We start from the raw sequence: 20296 nt of genomic DNA, 5'->3' as shown, positions 1-20296 counted from the left end.
CCAATGGTGAAGTCACCAGACAGTACGGTTAGATCTTGATGAAATTTTTTTCCTTTATTTCCTCAACACTCAGTTATTAGGGACTCAAGCCAACAGCATGCAGAGCTATGACTGGGCGAATAAGAGTCAGCTCCCACCATAGGCCCCCAAATACTAAGGGGCAGAATGCTAGGTCGTCTGATTCTAAAATCCATTATTTTTCCACTATATCAATACTTCTTATATCAATGCAAATATACATTAGTTTTTGTGACAGGTACTTTCCATCATACAGTTTTTGTAAGAAGATGGTGGATGGGAGGCCAGGAAGGAAGAGGACAAGGAAAGACTCTTCTGCCTCCAGGACTACACAGGGTGAGCACCACTGGATTCTGAGTTTTCCTATTTTTAGAAATACGTCTGATAAACCTTCCTAGAGAAACAAAGCTTGGACGAAAGGAACACATCAAACCACTTGTGGCAAATAAGAATCTCCTCTTTATTTCCCATATAGAAACTAGTTTCCAGATCTGGGTTGGAAAGGGCTTTGACCTGGTTCTAAATCTTTATGGGCCCTAGCATTGAGGGTCTATATTCTGATTACCAGGCATTTCTCCAGCTGAGAATGAAAAGTTCTGACATCCAACCAGTCCTGAATTAGAGAGTGGGAGTAAAGATGTAGGGCAATTCCTTGGTCAGGTGAATATCAGCCTGGGGCAGGCTCTTCCAGGCAAGTTCTAAGATTCCATACTGGGCAATGCCTATGGAAAGGATAGTATGCACGTTATTCTGTCCAGGGAGGGGTATTACACCCTGGAACTTAAGAGGTCTTCTTTGGGTGTGAGAGCCCCCACAAACCAAGCAATAGAATAACCGCTCCCCAGGTACTAGATCCATGGCCTTTAGGGCCTCTTTGTAAATGATGTCTTGGGATTGAGGTTCCTCTCTCAGAAGCAGCTCTTGTAGCAGCCTCTGGATTTGGGGGGACTTAAGCTGGTACAGGTCCATGAGCTGGTGGAACTCTTTCATCCATGCAGTTGTATCACTGGCATATCGCTGCTGAAGCATCCGCAAAACATGGTACATGGCCACAAATGTCTCCCATCGAGGTACCTCTTCTTCCTTTTTTTTAGAGATGGGCTGTGTCTTCTTCTCCAACTTGGGCAATTTGGGAAACCTGCCCTTACCCTTGATATCCCATAAGTCCTTTTGAAATATTAGTGCCAGGGTTTGTTTTTCCACAGAGGCATGGGGATCCAGAAAAATGTCTTTTGTGGTAGGATAAAGGTGTTGTGTCTCCATCTCTTTGAGAGCATCTGATAACTGCTGTATTTGTCTATTTCTGTAAGGCTCCCCCAGAAGATGCCAATTTATAGCCTTTGGGTCTATAAACCTCTTGGTCACTAATGGGGGCTTTGGTGTGGGGACAGCCAAAGGTTCTAGCCAACTCTCCTTTTCCTTTTTTTTTATAGGAGGAATCACTTTTAGGCGTTTTTGACTCATGAACTCCCTACTGGATTTTAAGGTGCCTGTGCTTCGTGATTCCATGGCCTGCTTGTGGGTGTACACAATGGCTTCAAGTTTTGCCTGATGCAGCCATTCTAAGTCTCCCTTTGAGGTGAGGTCTTTGAGGAGCTGACACAGTCTATGGAAACTATCCCTGGAAAGCTCTTCTCCTGCTTCCATCTGTTCTAGAACATTGTGGATCCACTCTACATCTGAGAGGCTTGCCTCTGGATATTTCCCAGCCAGGATTTGAGCGAGAGAGAATTGTAACTTAGTCTTTCCAATGAGAGATGGATGACGCTGCAAAAACCACTTCCACTTGGTACGTAGTAGTTTGCGTTTCTGAGCTTCCAGGGTCTCTTTAAATATGTGGGGCTTGAGTGGTGTCTTTATGTCCTGTTTTGGGGACTCCAAAATTTTATCTAAAACATATAGAGATGTGGGCTTATATGTTGGTAACAGTTCTTTTTCTTCATCTATCACCTTTATCTTTGGGAATGTTCTAGATGTCTTGAGTACTGTTTCCAAGGATATCTGTTTTTCCAACAGTGGTTCTGATATCTTCTCTCCCATCTCCAGAGCTTCTGAGATGCTTTTTCTGGAAGGGCTTGTGGCCTTTTCTCCCAAGGATATCTGTTTTTCCAACGGTGGTGCGGGTATCTTCTTTCCCATCTCCAGAGCTTCTGAGATGCTTTTTCTGGAAGGGATTTTTCTGGAAGGGCTTGTGGCCTTTTCTCCCAAGGATATCTGTTTTTCCAGTGGTGATGCGGGTATCTTCTTTCCCATCTCTAGAGCTTCTGAGATGCTTTTTCTGGAAGGGATTTTTCTAGAAGGTCTTGTGGCCTTTTCTCCCAAGGATATCTGTTTTACCAACGGTGGTGCGGGTATCTTCTCTCCCATCTCCAGAGCTTCTGAGATGCTTTTTCTGGAAGGGATTTTTCTGGAAGGGCTTGTGGCCTTTTCTCCCAAGGATATCTGTTTTACCAACGGTGGTGCAGGTATCTTCTCTCCCATCTCCAAAGCTTCTGAGATGCTTTTTCTGGAAGGGATTTTTCTGGAAGGGCTTGTGGCCTTTTCTCCCAAGGATATCTGTTTTACCAACGGTGGTGCAGGTATCTTCTCTCCCATCTCCAGAGCTTCTGAGATGCTTTTTCTGGAAGGGATTTTTCTGGAAGGGCTCGTGGCCTTTTCTCCCAAGGATATCTGTTTTACCAATGGTGGTGCAGGTATCTTCTCTCCCATCTCCAGAGCTTCTGAGATGCTTTTCCTAGAAGGGCTTTTGAGAACATCCAACTTCATAGCACTGCCTTTGTCTAGAGGGACACCTCGTACTATAGAAAGGATAATTTTCCTTCCTAGTAGTTGCTTTCCTCTTTCTTTTTGTAACTTAAGTAGTAGTTCTCTTTTTAAGATCTCTTTTTTCTTCACCACTTCTTCCAGTGATCTCCTTTTTTCTACCTCTTCTGTCTTACTCTTGCTTTCTTCTTCCTTTTCTTCCTCACTCATGCTTTCTTCTTCCTCCTCAAACCCTCCCTCCTCCTCCTCCTCCTCCTCTACTGCCTTCTTTTTCATCTTTTTCTTCTCCTTCATCTTCTTTTTCATCTTCCTCTTCTTTTCCTTCTCCTCCTCCTCCTCTTCCATCTCCTCCACCTCCTTTAGCTTCTCCTCTTCCTCTCCTTCTTCCTCCTCCTCTTCTTCTTCCTCCTCCTCTTCCTCTTCCTCTTCCTCTTTTTCTTCCTCTTCCTCCTCTCCTTTTTTCTCCTCTGCCTCAGATAAACTCTCTTGCTCTACTTCATCTAATAGGTTTTCTATTTCTTTAGAAAATATCTCTTCACTTTCCACCTCATCTGTTTGACCATATACCTGTTCCTTTGGGGTAACAACTCCCTTTACCTGTTTTTTCTTTCTCCTCTCTTCTTTAAGGAGTGCAATTTCTTCTTTTATATCCTCTATTATTTCTTCCCTGTCTTCAGCCTGTGCGATTTCTCTATGTTCCCTGGCTAATCTTCTTTCTTCCTCAGCCACTCTTTTCTCTAGTTTTCTCACTTTTCTCATTTCCTTGGCCAGTTTTCTCTGTTTCTCAGCCAGTTCCTTCTCATCTGTGGTCATTTCTTCATGTTCCTTAGAAAAATCCCACTCTTTGCTATCAAGTTTCTTCTGTTCCGTGCTCAACATGCTCTCCTTAACAAAGAGTGACCTCTTTAACTTGGTCAACTTTATTTTTTCCTGGGTTAGTTGCCTTTCATCACTGATAAGTTTTTGAAGATCCTTTAAGATTCTGCTGACTTTTCTTGTTTGCTTAGAAATATCCTTCTTTTCTTTCCTTAATGCTTTGGCTAACTTCCTTTCTTCTTCAGCATGTAGTCTCTGCCCTCTAGTATATTCCAGTTTTTCTTTGGCAATGTTCCTTTTCTCTGTAGCCAAAATCCTATCTTCATAGATTAGTATCTTCTCCTCTAGTGACAGTTTCTTCTTCATTTGTGCCATTTCAAGCTCAGTCAGTTTTGCCTGTTTGGGGATTTCTCCCTTTGTGGAGAGCATTTCTATCTCATTCAACCTTGTCCTCTCTTGGACTACCTTCTGCATTTCTGTGTTCAACGCCTTTTCTTCCTTAGCAATATCCTGCTCTTCTCTGAGCAGTTTCTTCTCTTGAAACATAGCCTTCTTCTCCTCAGCCAGCTGCATCTTTTCCTGGGCTAATTTCACCTGTTTTTCACCCAAAATTGCATCTGTTTGAATAAGTTTCTTCTCTCTAGCAGCCAGTTTTTCCTTCTTCTGGGCCACTACCTCCTGCTCCTTTTTCAGCCTCTGCTCTCCCTGAACTATTTTCTCCTTGTACACATCCATCTTAATCTTTAATTGAGCTAATTGCTCTCTCCCCTGGGAAATTTTTTCTTTAATATGGAGGAAATTATTTTTCCTCTGAGCCAATTTTTCTTTTTCCTGAGCCAATTTCTTCTTTTCTTCGGCAAGGTTCTCCTCTTTCTGGACCAGTCTCTTCTTATTCTGTGCAAGTTCTTCCTTGTTATGGTTCAGTGTTTGCCATTCCTGGGCCAGTTCCTCTTTGCTCTGCATCAGTTTCTCCCTTCTCTTGGCCAGGTCTTTCTCTTTCTCAGGCATTTTTTCCTTGTCCTGGGCCAGCTTATCCTCTTCCTGGATCAGCAGCTCTTCTTCCTGAGCCAGCTTATCCTCCTCCATAATCAGATTCCCCTTGTGTGAGGCCAGTGTCTCCTCCTCCTGATCCAGTTTTTTCTTATTCTGTACAAGTTCTTCCTTGTTATGGTTCAGTGTTTGCCATTCCTGGGCTAGTTTCTCTTTGTTCTGCATCAGTTTCTCCCTTCTCTTGGCCAGGTCTTTCTCTTTCTCAGGCATTTTTTCCTTGTCCTGGGCCAGCTTATCCTCTTCCTGGATCAGCAGCTCTTCTTCCTGAGCCAGCTTATCCTCTTCCATAATCAGATTCCCCTCGTGTGAGGCCAATGTCTCCTCCTCCTGATCCAGTTTTTTCTTATTCTGTGCAAGTTCTTCCTTGTTATGGTTCAGTGTTTGCCATTCCTGGGCCAGTTCCTCTTTGCTCTGCATCAGTTTCTCCCTTCTCTTGGCCAGGTCTTTCTCTTTCTCAGGCATTTTTTCCTTGTCCTGGGCCAGCTTATCCTCTTCCTGGATCAGCAGCTCTTCTTCCTGAGCCAGCTTATCCTCCTCCATAATCAGATTCACCTCGTGTGAGACCAGTGTCTCCTCCTCCTGATCCAGTTTCTTCTTTTCTTCAACCAGTCTTCCTTCTTCCTCAATCAGTGGAATTTCTTTCCTAGCCAGTTCTTCCATGTCCCATGCTAGTCCCTTCAATTCTTTGCCCAGCTCCTTTTCTTGCCCTTCTAGACTTGTTTCCTTATAGGTTAGTATGTCCGTTTTCTTGCCCAATACATTTTTTGTATCAGCTATTTTCTCTGCTTTCTTGGCTAGTTTCTCCTCTTGTTGAGCTATTTTCTCTGATTTCTTGGCCAGTTTCTTCTTTTTCTGGGCTACTCGTTCTGCTTCCTGGTTTAGGTTCTCTTCCCTTTCAGCCAGTTTTTCCTCTTTATAGGCAAATGTCCCCTCTCCCTGGGCCATTTTCCCATCTCTCAGGAACGCTTTCAGATATTCTTGGGCAAGTTTTCTCTCTTCCTGAGCCAGTTTTCTCTCTTCTTGTGCAAGTTTCTCTTCTTCTTTTGCTAATTTTCTCTCTTCTTTGGCTCGTTTTCTTTCATCTTTGGCATGTTCCTTGTTTATCCTGGCTTGTTTCTGTTCTTCCTGGATCTGTCTCTGCTCTGCTGTGACCAACTCTTCTTCTTCTTCCGACTCCTCAGACACTTCTTCCTCCAGGGTCCATTCTTTCTCATCCTTGGATTTGGATGGCATCAATCTTTCCCATATCTGTCTCCACTCATCCCATGTCAGCTTCTTCTTCCCCTTCTGTGTTTCCTCATCTGGCATTAGCTCCCCTTCATCCTCCTCTTCCTGAACATGGCTACTGTCCCATTCTTGCTTCCATTCATCCCAGGGTATCTTCCTCTCATTGTAGGCCTGTCTCCACTGATCCCAGGATTTCTTCCATTCCTGCCATGACAGCTTCCTCTCAACCTTATCTTTTTTTTCTTCTGGCTCAACCACTTCCTTTTTGGGTTTAGCCCTTTTCCTAATTTGTTCAATTACCTCTCTCTCTTCTTTGATCATTTCCCTCTCTTTTTTACTTACTTTCTTTTCTTCCTGACTTTCTTTCTTCTCTTGCCTAGATACCTTCTTAGAGGGTTTCTTTTCATGTTTCTTTTCTTCTTTCTTTGACTTTGGTTTTCCCTTGACTAGGTCACCTGATTCTAAAAATAAAACTTTCTTCTTTTTGCCTTTTTTTGTTATCACTTCTTCCAAGCCTTGCATTTCCTTTTCTTCCTTTTGCTCTTCTTCTTGTTCCTTTGATATCTCTTCCTTACCTCTAATTACCATGTCTTCTCTAATTGCTTCTTCATGGATAGAAATTGTTCTTTCCTCTGGCCAGACTTCATCCCAGTCCTCATCCTCAAGTACTTCCTCGCTTTCTTTCTTCAGCACTGGGCAGATCTTCTGAAAGAGTTCCCAGCTGGGTCGCCGATCTGCCAGCATCTCCTGAGCCACAGTCACTATCTCCCTGTTTAGATCTTCTGACATTTTTGTTTGGGAACCAGATATCCTCAGGGTCATAAGACGACACAAGTCATCCCGCCATGTGGAGATATCTCCAGGGATAACCCTCTGGCCAGCCACTCCAGAAGCACCCCGCCCAGAGACTTTAACTTTTTTTGCAACTTGTTTTTCCACGACAGGATATAGAGGTTCCTCGATGAACTCTTCAGGTTCTGATCTTTTCTTCTTGTACACTTTTGTGGGTTTCTGAGCTGTTGCTTTCTTGCCTCTTTTGACACGTGTTTTCTTCAGCATCTTTAGGGTCAGAGCAATGTGTTCCTTTGAGGAATCTCTATCTGAAAGTTCAGCCTCTCTTGAGCCTTTTATTAAACTGACAGTTGAAGACCTGGAAATTATGTCCTCTATCTCAACTGGTACCTCTTCACTTTCACCCTCTACAGGACCTGGCTCTATGCCAATCTGTTTAGTGTCTCCCTCTTTCATCCTCCTGAGACTTCGCAACCATTTTCGGGCTGCAAGGAAAATCAGGAGATGGAGGTAAGAAAAGTATAAGAAGCTAAATGAAACTCTTCCCAAATCTAAATTAAGCTAAGAGGAACTCCTATAAAAGAAGTAGCAAGAGAGAAGGCTAGGCCTTTAAAGGGAATGGGGAGAAAAGCATTCTTCTTGCTATATTCTCAGCATATCCCACAATCCTAGAGAGATAGGCCTTGGAGTCTTCCTGGGTTTGGGTGGATTCTTCCAAAGATAATTCTCTTCTAGGAAAGATCTTTTCATTTTTCTCTCTTCCCACCTATTATCTCTTGACCTATCATATCCCTAACTACCCTGCCTCTTGGAGACCCTGAGGCTTGGAACTGATCACCCTGTACATACTCTGCTTTCTGCCTCCTCCTCGGCTCCGTTTTGGACCTTTGCTGGGCTTCAATTCATATTCTTCAGAAAATGAAAGATGTTGTGTAGGAGGGTATATTTGTTCAGAAATCTTTGAAACATCCAAAGAAAAATCAGGCTTTTTATCTCCTTTTGCCAAGGTCAGATTTTCATTTAGTCGCTGCTCCACTTGAGTGTGAAGGATTTGGAGATCTGAGGGTTGCATCCCCAGCAGAAGATCCAGGGATTCCTCCCCAACCATCTCTTGCCTATGAAAGTCAAAGGAGAGGAAGAACTTTACTGAATCAAGAATAAGAAGGAAAATGGGGAGGAAAGAACTGCTGCGGAACAGTCAGGGGGCTTGGCGAAGTGACCACAAGAGAGAGTGTAGGTAGATGTAAATGAAGGCCAAAAAGAAAAAAAAAAGTTTAGGAAGCCAAGATGGCAGTGACTGGAGGGATCTATATGAGAGCTCTATCAGGAGCAGAAAAAAATAGAAAGTGAAACTTGAAGGGAGTAGAGGACAGACAAAAATAGGCAAAGAAATGAAGAAAGAAATGGCCATCAAAGATAGTCTAAGAATAGAAAAAGGTTATAAAGAGAAGAAAGATCAGGAAGCGCTAATAAACAGGGATGAGGGAACTCTAGCAATGAAAAGGAAGGGGAAAATGTGGGAAGGGGAAAATAAAATAGAAATGAGGAAGGAGCTAGGTGTGGTGGTGTACGTCTAAAACCCCAGTAACTTGGGAGGATGAGGTAGGAGGATCAAAAGTTTGAGACCAGCCTCAGTAACTTAGCAAGACCCCATCTCAAAATAAAATAAAAGGGCTGGGGATTAGTTCACTGGCCCTGGGTTCAGCCCCCAGACTGAAAATAATACTAGTAGCAGTAGTAGTAGTAAATAATTGAGGAAGGCACAAAAAACTTACTGCATATCCCTGTAAGTTTCTTCTTTCTGGATCAAGTTTAAGAGTGAGGTCTTAGTGTGGATTCCAGTATCGGCCATAAGACTTAGTGCCTTGCTCCTCACTCTTTGGTCCTTATCCATTAATCCTTGAGCCAGAGGCAAGGCAAAGAGATGAGTAATCATTCCTAGACGCTTCAACCCTTCCCAGGCTAATTCTCGGATCAATGGGTTAGAATTGGTCGTATCATCCAGCAGACGATGGGCTGTCTCAGAACGCAGGGGTGGAGACACCTGATAAGAGGCAAAGATTTGCCCTAGTGCACCAATGCAGCACTGGTACTTCAGTGGGACAGCATGGATCATAACACCAAGGATTGTCTCAATCAGGCTACTAACAGCTATTTCATTCATTTCACTCATTTTTCTTCCCAGCCAACTGCGATTTGCTGCATCTGTAAGAAGACCCTCGTTTATATCCCTGATTATTCTTGATTTTATAAGGCTTTCATCCTCCTCTTGTGCGAATTCTCCTAGATCACTTATAGCTCTTCCCCTGCCATGCCAAAAGAAGAATGGTTCGGACTTTTCCCATTCCAATTCCCGCATGGGTGAGTGCAGATTGCACTGTAAGTATATTGGACATCCCTCTGGCCATAGACGGGCACGGATCACTGAGTTGGGGATGTAGCAATCAGGGGCAAGGAGCCATTTCCTCCCATGACCAAAGTAGCATCGCAATATCTGATAAGGGTTGAGTCCATCCCAGTAAGTCAGCTGTAACTGGGGAGGAGCCACGTAATGGGTATGGTGATGAGGTTTTTTCATCTCTGTCCCGTCAGTTCCCGTCTTTTCCAAAGTATCATGTGTGGTGGTGCGCAGTAATACAGGGCTTCCATTTTTATCTTCTTCTATGACATGTGGCACAGAATGGTCAAAGGCAATGGCCCGCTTATTGACAAGAGTCTTCAGACCCACTAATTCCTGTTTTCTACGAACATGGTAGATATACTTGGGCACAAACATGGTCTCAAAGGAGAAGAAAAAGCCTGGTATAAAAGGCTTAGGGGCTTCTAGTACTTCATCTGTCATAGTCATAAAGGAAAGGCGGGACAGCACAGACGAGGGAAGCAGTTTTAAGCAAGATACCAGATACAGACTCTGGTTGAAAGTCACAAGCAGGTCACCCCGATCATTAGCAAAGCAGAGTGGGCCAAAGTGCAGTGAAGAGTCCAGCATGGCTATGAGTCTACCATGAAAGTCCCATATCCGGACAGAGCCATCAATACCACCTGTGACAAAAAGACTCAAGGGCAAGCAGACATCAAAGGATGTGATGGCACATTGGTGCAGAGGGAAAGTCTCAATGAACCTTGAGCTTTCCTGTGACACAGAAGACAGAAAATCATGGAACTTCCAGAGACGCAGGCGGCTGGTGTCTGTGATGGCACCCACAGACTTAGGCAATAGTATCAGGTGTTTTAGGTGACAGCTACTGAGAATGCTGGCAAGGGGCCGCAGTTGTATTCTGATCTCAGATAACACAGCTTCTGACAGGTGTATATAGTCATCCATTCCATAGGAACAGAGCAAAGTGTTTTCTCGGCTAGCAAGAATCCCTCCAGACATTGTAGAAAGTGCCAGTACAGCCCCAAAATGCACTAATTTCTCTACTCGGGCACAGCTGTGCTGGGAGAGCACTCTTATCATACCACTCTGGTGCCCAGAGAATATCAGTCCTTCTAGCCCCCGGCCCAGGTGGAAATGCCCATAAGCCAGGCATTGTACAAAGTCAGGAGAATCTGGTGATGTGCCTAAAAGATACTTAGCTGGGCAAGGGCATCGGGTTGTGTCAAACACTAGCACCTCTGAGCCACCTGTTGCCACAAAGAGCTCCTCTTTTCCTGGATCATAGGCCCAATCCACAGCATTGTCCAAAATTGAGAAGGGCCAGGTGAGAATCAAAAGCTCCCCTGTTAGTGGGGACACAAAGCGCAACAGGCCATCCTCTGTAGTACACAAGATCCGGAACCAGTTTTCTCCACAGCAGATTCTACGCACCTGCTGTGGAGTAGAACCACAGACGTTGAAGAGGGTATAGAAGAAGGGCAGACGGCGCAATGAAAAACTATGGGTAGTTTGGCAGAAGAAAGTAGTGTCATCAATGAACTGGAGGTCGTACAGCTCCTCACCAAGTTCTAGTCGCCGAAGCAGGTTACCTGAAGTCAGGTTCCACTCCTTGATTGTGCCTTCTCTGCCAGCTGTTAGCAGGGTGTGGGCCTCTGGCCGGCTGTGAATACATACCACTAATGAGGAATGGGCCTTGAAACTGTGGAGGGGATGGCTTCGAGTGAGGCTCCATACCTGGATTTCCCCACTCTTGTTTCCAGCATAGAGAAAGCCCTGATCAATACAGGTGAAGCAGCAGGTGATAGAGGAGCCACTGCTAGATAGGAACTTCTTTGCCTCTCCCAGCTGGCCTTGGCCCTGGTGCTCAAGGACCCTCACTACAGTCTCACACAGAGCTAGGAGGGAGCCGTTGGGGCCATTCAGCATGATGTCCTGGACAACCTCGTCACCAGGCATGGAAAACATGTTGGCTATTTGGAGGCCCTTGCCACTTTGTTCAATGACCCAGGTGACCACGCCTCCCAGGATGCCAGACAGAAGCATTTTCACTTCTGGGTCATAGCAGAGGCAGTTGATATTGAAGCGGCAGGGCACTATGCCTAGTGGCTTGAATGCCCGAAAGTGGTCTCCAAAAAGCCGCAGGAGCAGGTCACCACAGTAGACCACGAGGATATGAAAGGAACCTGCGTGGACCATTGACTGAATGGGTGGCAGTCGCTCAGTCATGGAGAATGTTTTTTTCTCAACCATGTCCTCAGATTTGCTCTTCATCCATACTACAGCCTAGAAGATAATAAGACGGAAACTGCCTAGAAATGATAGGAAAGGAGGAAAGGCCCAGATATTCAGCTACTTTCCCCTGTTCTTTTGCTAAGGAGGAATTTTACCCATGGTGATGGTAGGTGAAACTAGGGAGAGGTGGGAAGCTTGGACTCCTTTTCCTATACTTAGCCTGTTTAGAGGACCCCAGAAGTATGGAGACTGTAATTGGAGGAAGGATGAAAGGGGAATCATAGGTCTAATCATATTCAAGGTTGAAAGCTATCTGGGCATGGTCCCTTGAAAAATAGACTAAGAAGGAGAAGAAACGCAGTTTTACCTGTATTTCTTTTGTGTAGGATGTCACCCAAGAGAGAGAAGCAAAGAAGTAGGCCTCAGTGAAGTAATGACATATAACTGGCATATTTTGAGGATAACGAGATTCTTTAAACAGTGTCTGGGACCGGTCACTCAGCACAATTATTTCTTTATTTGAGTCATCTGAAGGCTATAGGGGAGAGAGATATGGCATTAACAAAGAGGCCAGGGCACACACTACACACTACATAAATTGTCAACAAATCACGTTGACTAGGCATGTTGGCACAGTCCCATAATCCTAGTGACTAGGAAGGCTGAGGCAGAAGGATCACAAGTTTTAGTCCAGTCTTGGCAACCTAGTGAGATGTGTCTCAAAATTAAAAATAAAAAGGGCTGGGGATGTAGTTCAATAATAGAGTGGCCCTGTATTTAATCCTCAATAATGCAAAAAAAATGTCACAAATCAATTCCCCAAATAATTTATCCTGCCCCTCCTAACTCCTGCCACATCTACATGTGTACATCTTAGCACTTAGAGGACATCTCCACAAGAGTGTAACGGATCTCCTAACACATGAAGGAACCAGACTCCTCTAGGTCCTGTATGAGCAGATTTTATAGTGTGAGCACAAGGAAAAACTATGTTCTTTCCAACCTGAAATTAGCTACACCTGTCCTCACAAAAGCACGTGTGTCATTAAAGGCATAAATCTAACAAATTACCCAAGTAAGTACATCACCTTATAGCCATTTGTAATATTACAGTGTCCCAAAAATCAATGCAGCTGTAAGTTATTAAATCTTAAAAATGCACAAATAAGTCTTTTTAGGACAACCTATCTGGCAGAAGAACAGCACATATATGATATGTATTATCTTATAGTGATGGAACATGAGCTGTGAAATATACACCTGGGATCCATTTGTACACAGCCAGCAATAGCAAAACTGAGGTTGACAAATGTTCTTTCTAGCACTTCCTTTTAGGATCTCTCTCTTCCCAGAGGGTGGGTTCCTGTGATAATGCTTCAAAGTATTCATTTCCCACATCAAAATGTCCTTTTAAGGGGCTGGGGATGGGGCTCAAGTGGCAACATGGTCGCTTGGCATGAGCGAGGCACTGGGTTTGATCCTCAGCACCACATAAAAATAAAATAAAGATATTGTGTCCACCTAAAACTAAAAAATAAATATTTTTTTAAAAATGTCCTTTTAAGAAGTCTGTAAACTTGGGGCTGGGATTGTGACTGAGTGGTGGAACACTTGCTTAGCACATGTGGGGCCCTGGGTTTGATCCTCAGCACCACATAAAAATAAATGAATGGAATAAAGGTATTGTGTCCAACTACAACTAAAAAATTTTTAAAAAAAAGAAGTCTGTAAACTTTTTTAGAAATTGATGGCCCGCTTCCTCTTAAGGCGACAGCTCTCTTGATGGTCTATTCTGTTTATTCTTGCTTTCATGGAGAGTCTGACTCTTCTGAAGTGCTTATTACTGTTAAGATAGAGGCTAGCCAATAGCATGTTTATGCCACATTACCTTTTTTTCTTCTATGATGTCATTTACAGCGTTTTTAAAATCCTTCCACGTGGGAATGAGTCGGGGGGAGGACATCACCAAGATTTCCCCTTGGTCCTCTTCAGGATTCTTGCTTAAAAATCTGTGGGAATCCAAAAGAAGGTTTTTAATCACAGTTACTTTTCAAGGACCATAGGCATCAGAAAAAAAGAACTTTGAACATGGGTTTCTTATACACCTTGTGAATGTCAGAAACTATGCGCGAGACATATCTTCTCATTTAATCTTCATTATGCTTCAGTGAGGTAGGTATTACCCCATTTTACAGATGAGAAACTGACTCTTGGAGAAGATAAATAAAGGAGTTGGGATTGAATCTTAGCGTTTTATTATCTATGATATTATAAGCAAAGGAAACAAACTTAGAAGAGGGGCTAGGAAAAAAACACCTTCACAGGCAAATTATGGTTCTTTGCTGGTTGTGGTGTATCAGGAGAACATTTTGTGAGGACTATGGGGTTTTCAAAGTGTGGTCTCTGGATCTCCTGCACCAGGATTCCTGTCAGAGGGAGCAACATCTTCAATTACAGACTCTTTTAAAAAATATTGTTTTTTAGTTGTAGTTGGACACAATACCTTTATTTTTATTTATTTATTTTTATGTGGTGCTGAAGATCGAACCTAGCGCTTCGCATGTGCTAGGCAAGTGCTCTACCGCTGAGCTACAATCCCAGCCCCCCCTGGGATTCTTATCCCAGCAACTTGGGAGGCTGAAGCAGGAGGATTACAATCCTCTGCCAATCTAGGCAACTTAATGAGAACCCTATCTTAAAATAAAATTTAAAAAGGACTGGTGATGTAGCTCAGTGGTAAAGCACCCCTGGATTCAAAAACAAAACAAAGAAAGAAACAAAACCCTAATGCAAATTCCTGGGCCCCTGTCTGAATCAGAACCATGAGGTAAAATCCAGGAAACTTCATCTGTAAAAAGCTCTCTAGGTAATTCTATTGACATTCAAGTCTTAACTACTGAAAGAGGAAGTAGAGGTAGGGGACACCTGGAATTAACAGCCTTACGTAACAGGCTTCCCCAGGCTTGTGGCAGGAGGTAATAATTTTGTTTTCCCCTACCCGCCTCTCTTAAATCAGCAACAGCATTTATTATTATTATTATTATTATTATTATTATTATTATTATTAAGTTGTAATTGGCCACAAACCTTTATTTAATTTTATGTGGTGCCGAGGATCAAACCCAGTGCCTCACATGTGCTAGATAAGTGCTCTACCACTGAGCCCCAGCCCCCATTCACGTAATAATTCCTTATAGAAGATAATCTGTTCATTGCCCGCTTCCCTGTTCACTTCTCTTTGGCCATTGTGAGGACAAACTTCTATGTTTCATAGTTGGATTGAGAATAAATCTCACTTCTAACAATGCCTTCTGTCAAGCAGTTTGTCATACTGGTGTGACAATGGGTTTGCTTTTTTTCATTAGTGAAATGAAAATGCCAATCTTTAATACTTTGCAGAATGGGTGCAAAGATCAAATAGGATTATTCATGTAAAACCCCTTTAAATATACCCTGATGCAGAACAATGACAATTGCTGGTTTTAGGCTGACCTCGTCCTGAGACAGATGACTACTCATTTCCTTTCCTACTTTGTACTTTTTCAGTTCCTCTGGAAACATAACAGCTGAGTTTATAGTCTGGCCAGCAGAGGGCAATGAAGGTCAACGTTGCCTGCTAGATCAAGAAAACATCAGCAGTTTAGAGAAATGATTGCTAAAGTGTGTTCCCTGGCCAGCAGCATCAGTATCACCTGAGTACTTGTTAGAAATACAAATTATTGAGCCAAACTCCAGAACTATTGAATTGAAAACTCTGAGAGTAGGACCCAACAATCTGGGTTTCAACAAGCTCTGCTGCGGATCTTTTGCACCCTCACATGTGATGTTACTGTTTTTTAGTGTATTAAGAATTCTCAAGCCAGTCCCTAAAAAACAAATGCCAAATGTCTTCTTTGATATAAGGAGAGCAACTAAGAACAGAGCAGGGAGGAAGAGCATGAGAAAAAGATTAACATTAAACAGGGACAAGAGGTGGGAGGGAAAGGGAGAGAGAAGGGAAATTGCATGGAAATAGGAGACCCTCATTGTTATACAAAATTACATATAAGAGGATGTGAGGGGAAAGGGAAAAAAAACAAGGGAGAGAAATGAATTATAGTAGATGGGGTAGAGAGAGAAATGGGAGGGGAGGGGAGGGGGGATAGTAGAGGATAGGAAAGGTAGCAGAATACAACAGTCACTAGTATGGCAATATGTAAAAACGTGGATGTGTAACCGATGTGATTCTGCAATCTGTATACGGGGTAAAAAATGGGAGTTCATAACCCACTTGAATCAAATGTATGAAATATGATATGTCAAGAGCTTTGTAATGTTTTGAACAACCAATTAAAAAAAAAAAAGAATTCTCAATCAGTATGGCCTGGGCCTCCCAAAGCAAGGTCAGCAGAACCCATCCCCTGGGATGACTTAAGTCTCGGTTTGTGTTGCACAGAGACTAGATGATGGGATTTGGGGGAAAGTAGCAAGCAAAGCTTACCATCAGGAGTCGGGGTGTGGCTCAGTGGTAGAGTGCTTGCCTGACATGTGTAAGGCACTGGATTCCATTCTTAGCACCACATATAAATAATTAAAATAAAGGTCTACTGACCTTTATTAAAAAAATAAACTACTATCATCATCTTGCATGTATAGAGTGGTAGAGCCCACAAAAAAAAACTTCCCGTTTATTACATCATAGTTGTTATTATTTTGGTGGTAGTGGTACTGGAGATTGAACCAGGGCCTTGAGCATACTAGACAAATGCTCTGCTACTGAGATATATCCCAGCCCTTTTATTTTGAGACATAGTCTTGCTAAATTGCTAAGGCTGGCTTTGAAGCCTCAGCTTCTTGAGTAACTGTGATTATGGGTGTACACCACCATGCCTGGTTCCTTAGTTGGTTTTTTTTTTTTTTTTTTTGGTACCAGGGATTGAACCCAGGGATACTTAATCACTGAGCGCTTTTTGTTTTTTATTTTGCAACACTAAGTTGCTTAGGGTCTTGCTAAGTTGCTGAGGCTGGGTTTGAACTTACAATCCTCCTGCCTCAGACTCCCAAGTTGCCAGGATTACAGGCATGCAATCAATGCACATGGCTTTCATTAGTTGAAGTAATTCTGAGTGATTGATCTTCTTTTCATTGTACACATGAGCAACATGCACTTGGATGCATTTGATGCTACACAGGAAAGATTCAAGACTAAGAGCCATTTCACAATTCTGGATTCTATATTACAAGAGGACGAGGTTCTGCCAGATGATACTAAGGAAGCTCTCTGAACCCCAAATCCACTCACAGTGGGAATTGGGGACTTTAGTGTTCCTTCTTTCTCTTTCCATTCTTCTAGGCTGAATGCTATGTTCCTATTTCCCCCCATTTTCTTTCCCTTCATCTCTACATTCAGTACTCATTTGGATGGTCTTTTTAATTATTTTTTTTAGTTGTTGATGGACTTTCATATTTATTTATTTATATGCAGTGCTGATGATGGAACCCAATGTCCCACACGTGCTAAGCAAGTACTTCACCACTGAGCTACAACCCAGGCGCTCATTTAGACCATATTTAAGGAGACAGCATGATCTGCTTCGATCTTGAACATCAGTGGATGGCTACATGGGCCAGCCCTATAGCTTGGGCTTACCTCACTAGTTCCTTCTGGAGGCCCCAGAGTTGAAAGTAGTCTTCTATAGCAAATTTGCAGTCACTACTTTTAGTTCTTGTTGTTCCATATATCTTCTTTGGGTCCTACTTCTGGAACAGGGCTGGGGAGTGAGTTAGAAAAGGCCTTCAAAACCCAGGGGTTTGTGGGTTCAAGTGATTCTCCTGCTTCAGCCTCCAAATTGCCTGTGCCTGACTTGTATCTGTTTAAAAATACCAAATACTGTGAGTACATATAACAAGAAAACTTAACCATCCAAAAGGAGGGTGGTGTGTGCTCCACAATTTGAGGTAGGGCCATGCATGGTTTATACAGCCTTGCAGGTAATGTCTCACAGGGTGCAAAGTCCAGCTGGCACTAGAATGACCCAATCACAGAAGCAAACTTGGCCTACTCTGTTCTTAACTGACATTATTGATAAGGAGCCCAAGTTTGTCCCCAGGGCTTTCAAGCAATTTCATAGTTAGGGTTGGGGCTGCAATTAACTTAACCTTATGGAAGGAAACAATTTTCCAGGCTGACAAATACATTAACAGGGTTTGCTAGTTTCTTTTGGGTAGAAGAGTTACCCAGTATCTTTGGGAGTAATGATAGCTAAATTATAGAATCATAATTTAGCTATCATTACTGTAAAGTGGTAACCAGGCATGTTACACATATTGTTTAAATTCTTAGGATGAACCCATAATTTAGCTATTATCCCCTCTCCCTTTAATACTTTTTTTTTGTGGGTCGGGGTACTCGGGACTGAACCTGGGGCACTCTACTACTGAGCTACTACATCCCCCTTTTTTGTATTTTATTTAGAGACAGAGTCTCACTGAGTTGCTTAGTGCCTCGCTAAATTGCTGAGGCTGGGGGCTGGGGTTGTGGCTCTGTGGTTAGAGTGCTTGCCTAGTGAGGCACTGGGTTCAGTCCCCAGCACCACATAAAAAAACTTAAAATAAAGGTACTATGTTCATCTACAACTAAATATATTTTAAAAAAATAAATTCCTGAGGCTGGCTTTGAACTCATAATCTTCCTGCTTCAGCCTCCCAAGTGGTGCGTTTACAGGCCTGCACCACTGTGCCTGGCTCTTTTAATACATTTTTAAGAGGTAATGGTAAAAATTATTTAAAACATCCCAAGGGCACTATAAGGAACAGAAAATCACCTTGTCCTGTTTCCTCTTCACAGAGGTGACCCTGGTTGTTTTTCCTGTATCTTTCTCTGTTGGTACTAGATATTGAATCCAGGGGTGCTTAACCAACGAAACATATCCCCAGCCCTTTTTTATATTTTATTTAAAGAGAACGTTTCTCTGAGTTGCTTAGGGCCTTGCTAAATTGCTGAGGCTGGGTTTGGACTCAATCCTCCTGCTTCAGCCTCCCAAGCTGCTGGGATTACAGGCATGCACCACCTAACCCAGCTTTCCTGTGTCTTTCTAAAGGTGTTCTGTACATACATAAGCATATGTGTGAAAACGATTCTTTTTCTATATGATAGTATACTATGTGCAAGGTTCTACACATTTGCCCTCATAAGTAGAGATTAACTCATTCATACATATAGCTTTACCTCATTTTTCAAAAGTTGTCAGCAGGAGGGCATTCTACTGTGTGGCTGAATTATTTATTTATCTGAATGTCTATTAATGCACATCAGGCCATTCTATTTCCTTTCAACATATTTAAATATATTTCCATTCTGTGTAACTTGAAATAATATTTTGGATATATTTGGGCTAAATAAGTTATTGAAATTGTTACTTGTTTTATGCAGAATTTAACATTGCACATATAACTTGCATTACCTTTCTGTGAAATAGTACTGCTTGTCCTTGTCACTGTCTGGTGGTGGCCTATATCCCTACTGAACTGAGAGCTCTCTGAAGGAAGGAACTTAATCTGTCAGGCCTCTCAGAGGTGCAGAAGTGCTCTGGAGACCGGAGCTGCACCTGACAATGGAGTAGGTGCTTAATAAATTTTTATTGAATGAGTGGGCAATGAATGACCCTCTGCCCACTCTCAGGAAGAAATACATGCTTCCCAGCTCCAACTCGGATGGAGCATCTTCAGCAGGCTGAGGTAGGAAGGGTACTGATGGGCTTCTTGATCACAGTCATGAATTTCAATTTCCTCAGTAACCCAGATAGAGGAGTGGAAATATTGAAAGAAAGAAAGAAAAGGAAAGGAAAGGAAAGGAAGAAAGAAAGAAAAAAAGAAAGAAAGAAAAAGAAAGAGAAAGAAAGAAAGAGCGGGGCACGGTGGCGCACACCTGTAATCCCAGCGGCTCAGGAGGCTGAGACAGGAGGATCGCGAGTTCAAAGCCAGCCTCAGCAACCACGGGGCGCTAAGCAACTCAGTGAGACCCTGTCTCTAAGTAAAATACAAAAGAGGGCTGAGGATGTGGGTCAGTGGTTGGGTGCCCCTGAGTTCAATCCCCAGTACCAAGAAAAAAAAATCGAATGTTTGATTTTGTGGGCGCGTAGTCTAATTTTGGACAAAATTTCCCAGGCGTGAATATTCAACACCTTCCAAGGGTAATTTAGTTACCAATGAATGAATGGAGGATAAAGCCTGGGCAAGTCTTCTAGGTCGTGGGCCTGAGGCTCTCATCGGTGGAGAGTTCTGCAGCCGCCAAGGCTGGGGAGAGACCACAGACCCAAGGCCTCCCGCACTCGGGCGTCTGGGCCCTCCGCGAGGGCTGGAGGGTAGGCGTGACCGCCTCTTTACCGCAGGGGCCGCGCCAGTTACCTGCGACGGGATTCCCTACAAGGGATGGGTACGACGTGTGTAGCAGCACCCAGGAGCTCCTCAGGGTTCACTAGGAGACCTAGGGGGAGCGTCTGAGAATCTACCTTGCGGATGCTGGGAGAGAAGTCGGTCAATAAAACGGTCAGCCCCGCAACCCCTCGCCCAGCAGACGGAAAGAGGTGAGGGGCGTGAGTGCGCGTGCGCTCTGGCGCGCTCCCGGAGCGCGAGCGCGCGTACGCGCTCGGAGGGGTTAAAAAACAACAAAAATCGTCCTGCGTTAATTTAGGCCGGAGTCGGCCGGTGAGCGCGCGTGCGCGAATCGTCGCTCTCGCCCACCGGCCCTCTCCGAGGGGGGTCTAGCGCACGGCTTGGCTTCCTTGGCGCTTCTGGAAGCTCGCGCCCTCGGGGTAAGTGACTCACGCCTTGCGGAAAGGAGGGTAGAGGGTTAGCCGAGTGAAGGGAGGAGGCTGACGGCTCTGGGGGAAAGGAGAAACAGCTCTGGCAGGGCGACGAGCGCGTCTCTTGGGCTGGCGTCGGCACGAAACGCCACACACACACTCACGCCCCTCGGGGCTGCGGAAGTTCTCCGGAGACCGGAGCCACACGGAGGCTATCAGTGGACTACGTTTCCCA

The 20296-nt window shown here is 43.7% G+C and overlaps 1 protein-coding gene across 1 annotated transcript; it reads right to left on the bottom strand.

Annotated features, from left to right (window-relative positions):
• Positions 1-510: 510 nt before the first annotated feature.
• WDR87 (WD repeat domain 87) lies at positions 511-20064 on the bottom strand. Its single transcript, XM_081273201.1, has 7 exons — positions 19664-20064; positions 16908-17127; positions 13167-13287; positions 11646-11813; positions 8442-11329; positions 7516-7781; positions 511-7151 (listed from the first exon to the last, which is right to left on the bottom strand). Exons 3-7 carry the CDS (start codon positions 13239-13241, stop codon positions 637-639), a joined length of 9912 nt encoding a protein of 3303 aa, XP_081129327.1. The 5' UTR covers positions 13242-13287; positions 16908-17127; positions 19664-20064; the 3' UTR covers positions 511-636.
• Between the last annotated feature and the right edge of the window lie 232 nt (positions 20065-20296).

Source organism: Spermophilus citellus (assembly GCF_964194105.1).
Source record: "Spermophilus citellus genome assembly, chromosome: 18".
NCBI classification, from domain to species: domain Eukaryota; kingdom Metazoa; phylum Chordata; class Mammalia; order Rodentia; family Sciuridae; genus Spermophilus; species Spermophilus citellus.
The sequence above is the reverse complement of the archived record's forward strand: the minus strand, read 5'-3'. Positions and strand labels throughout refer to the sequence as shown.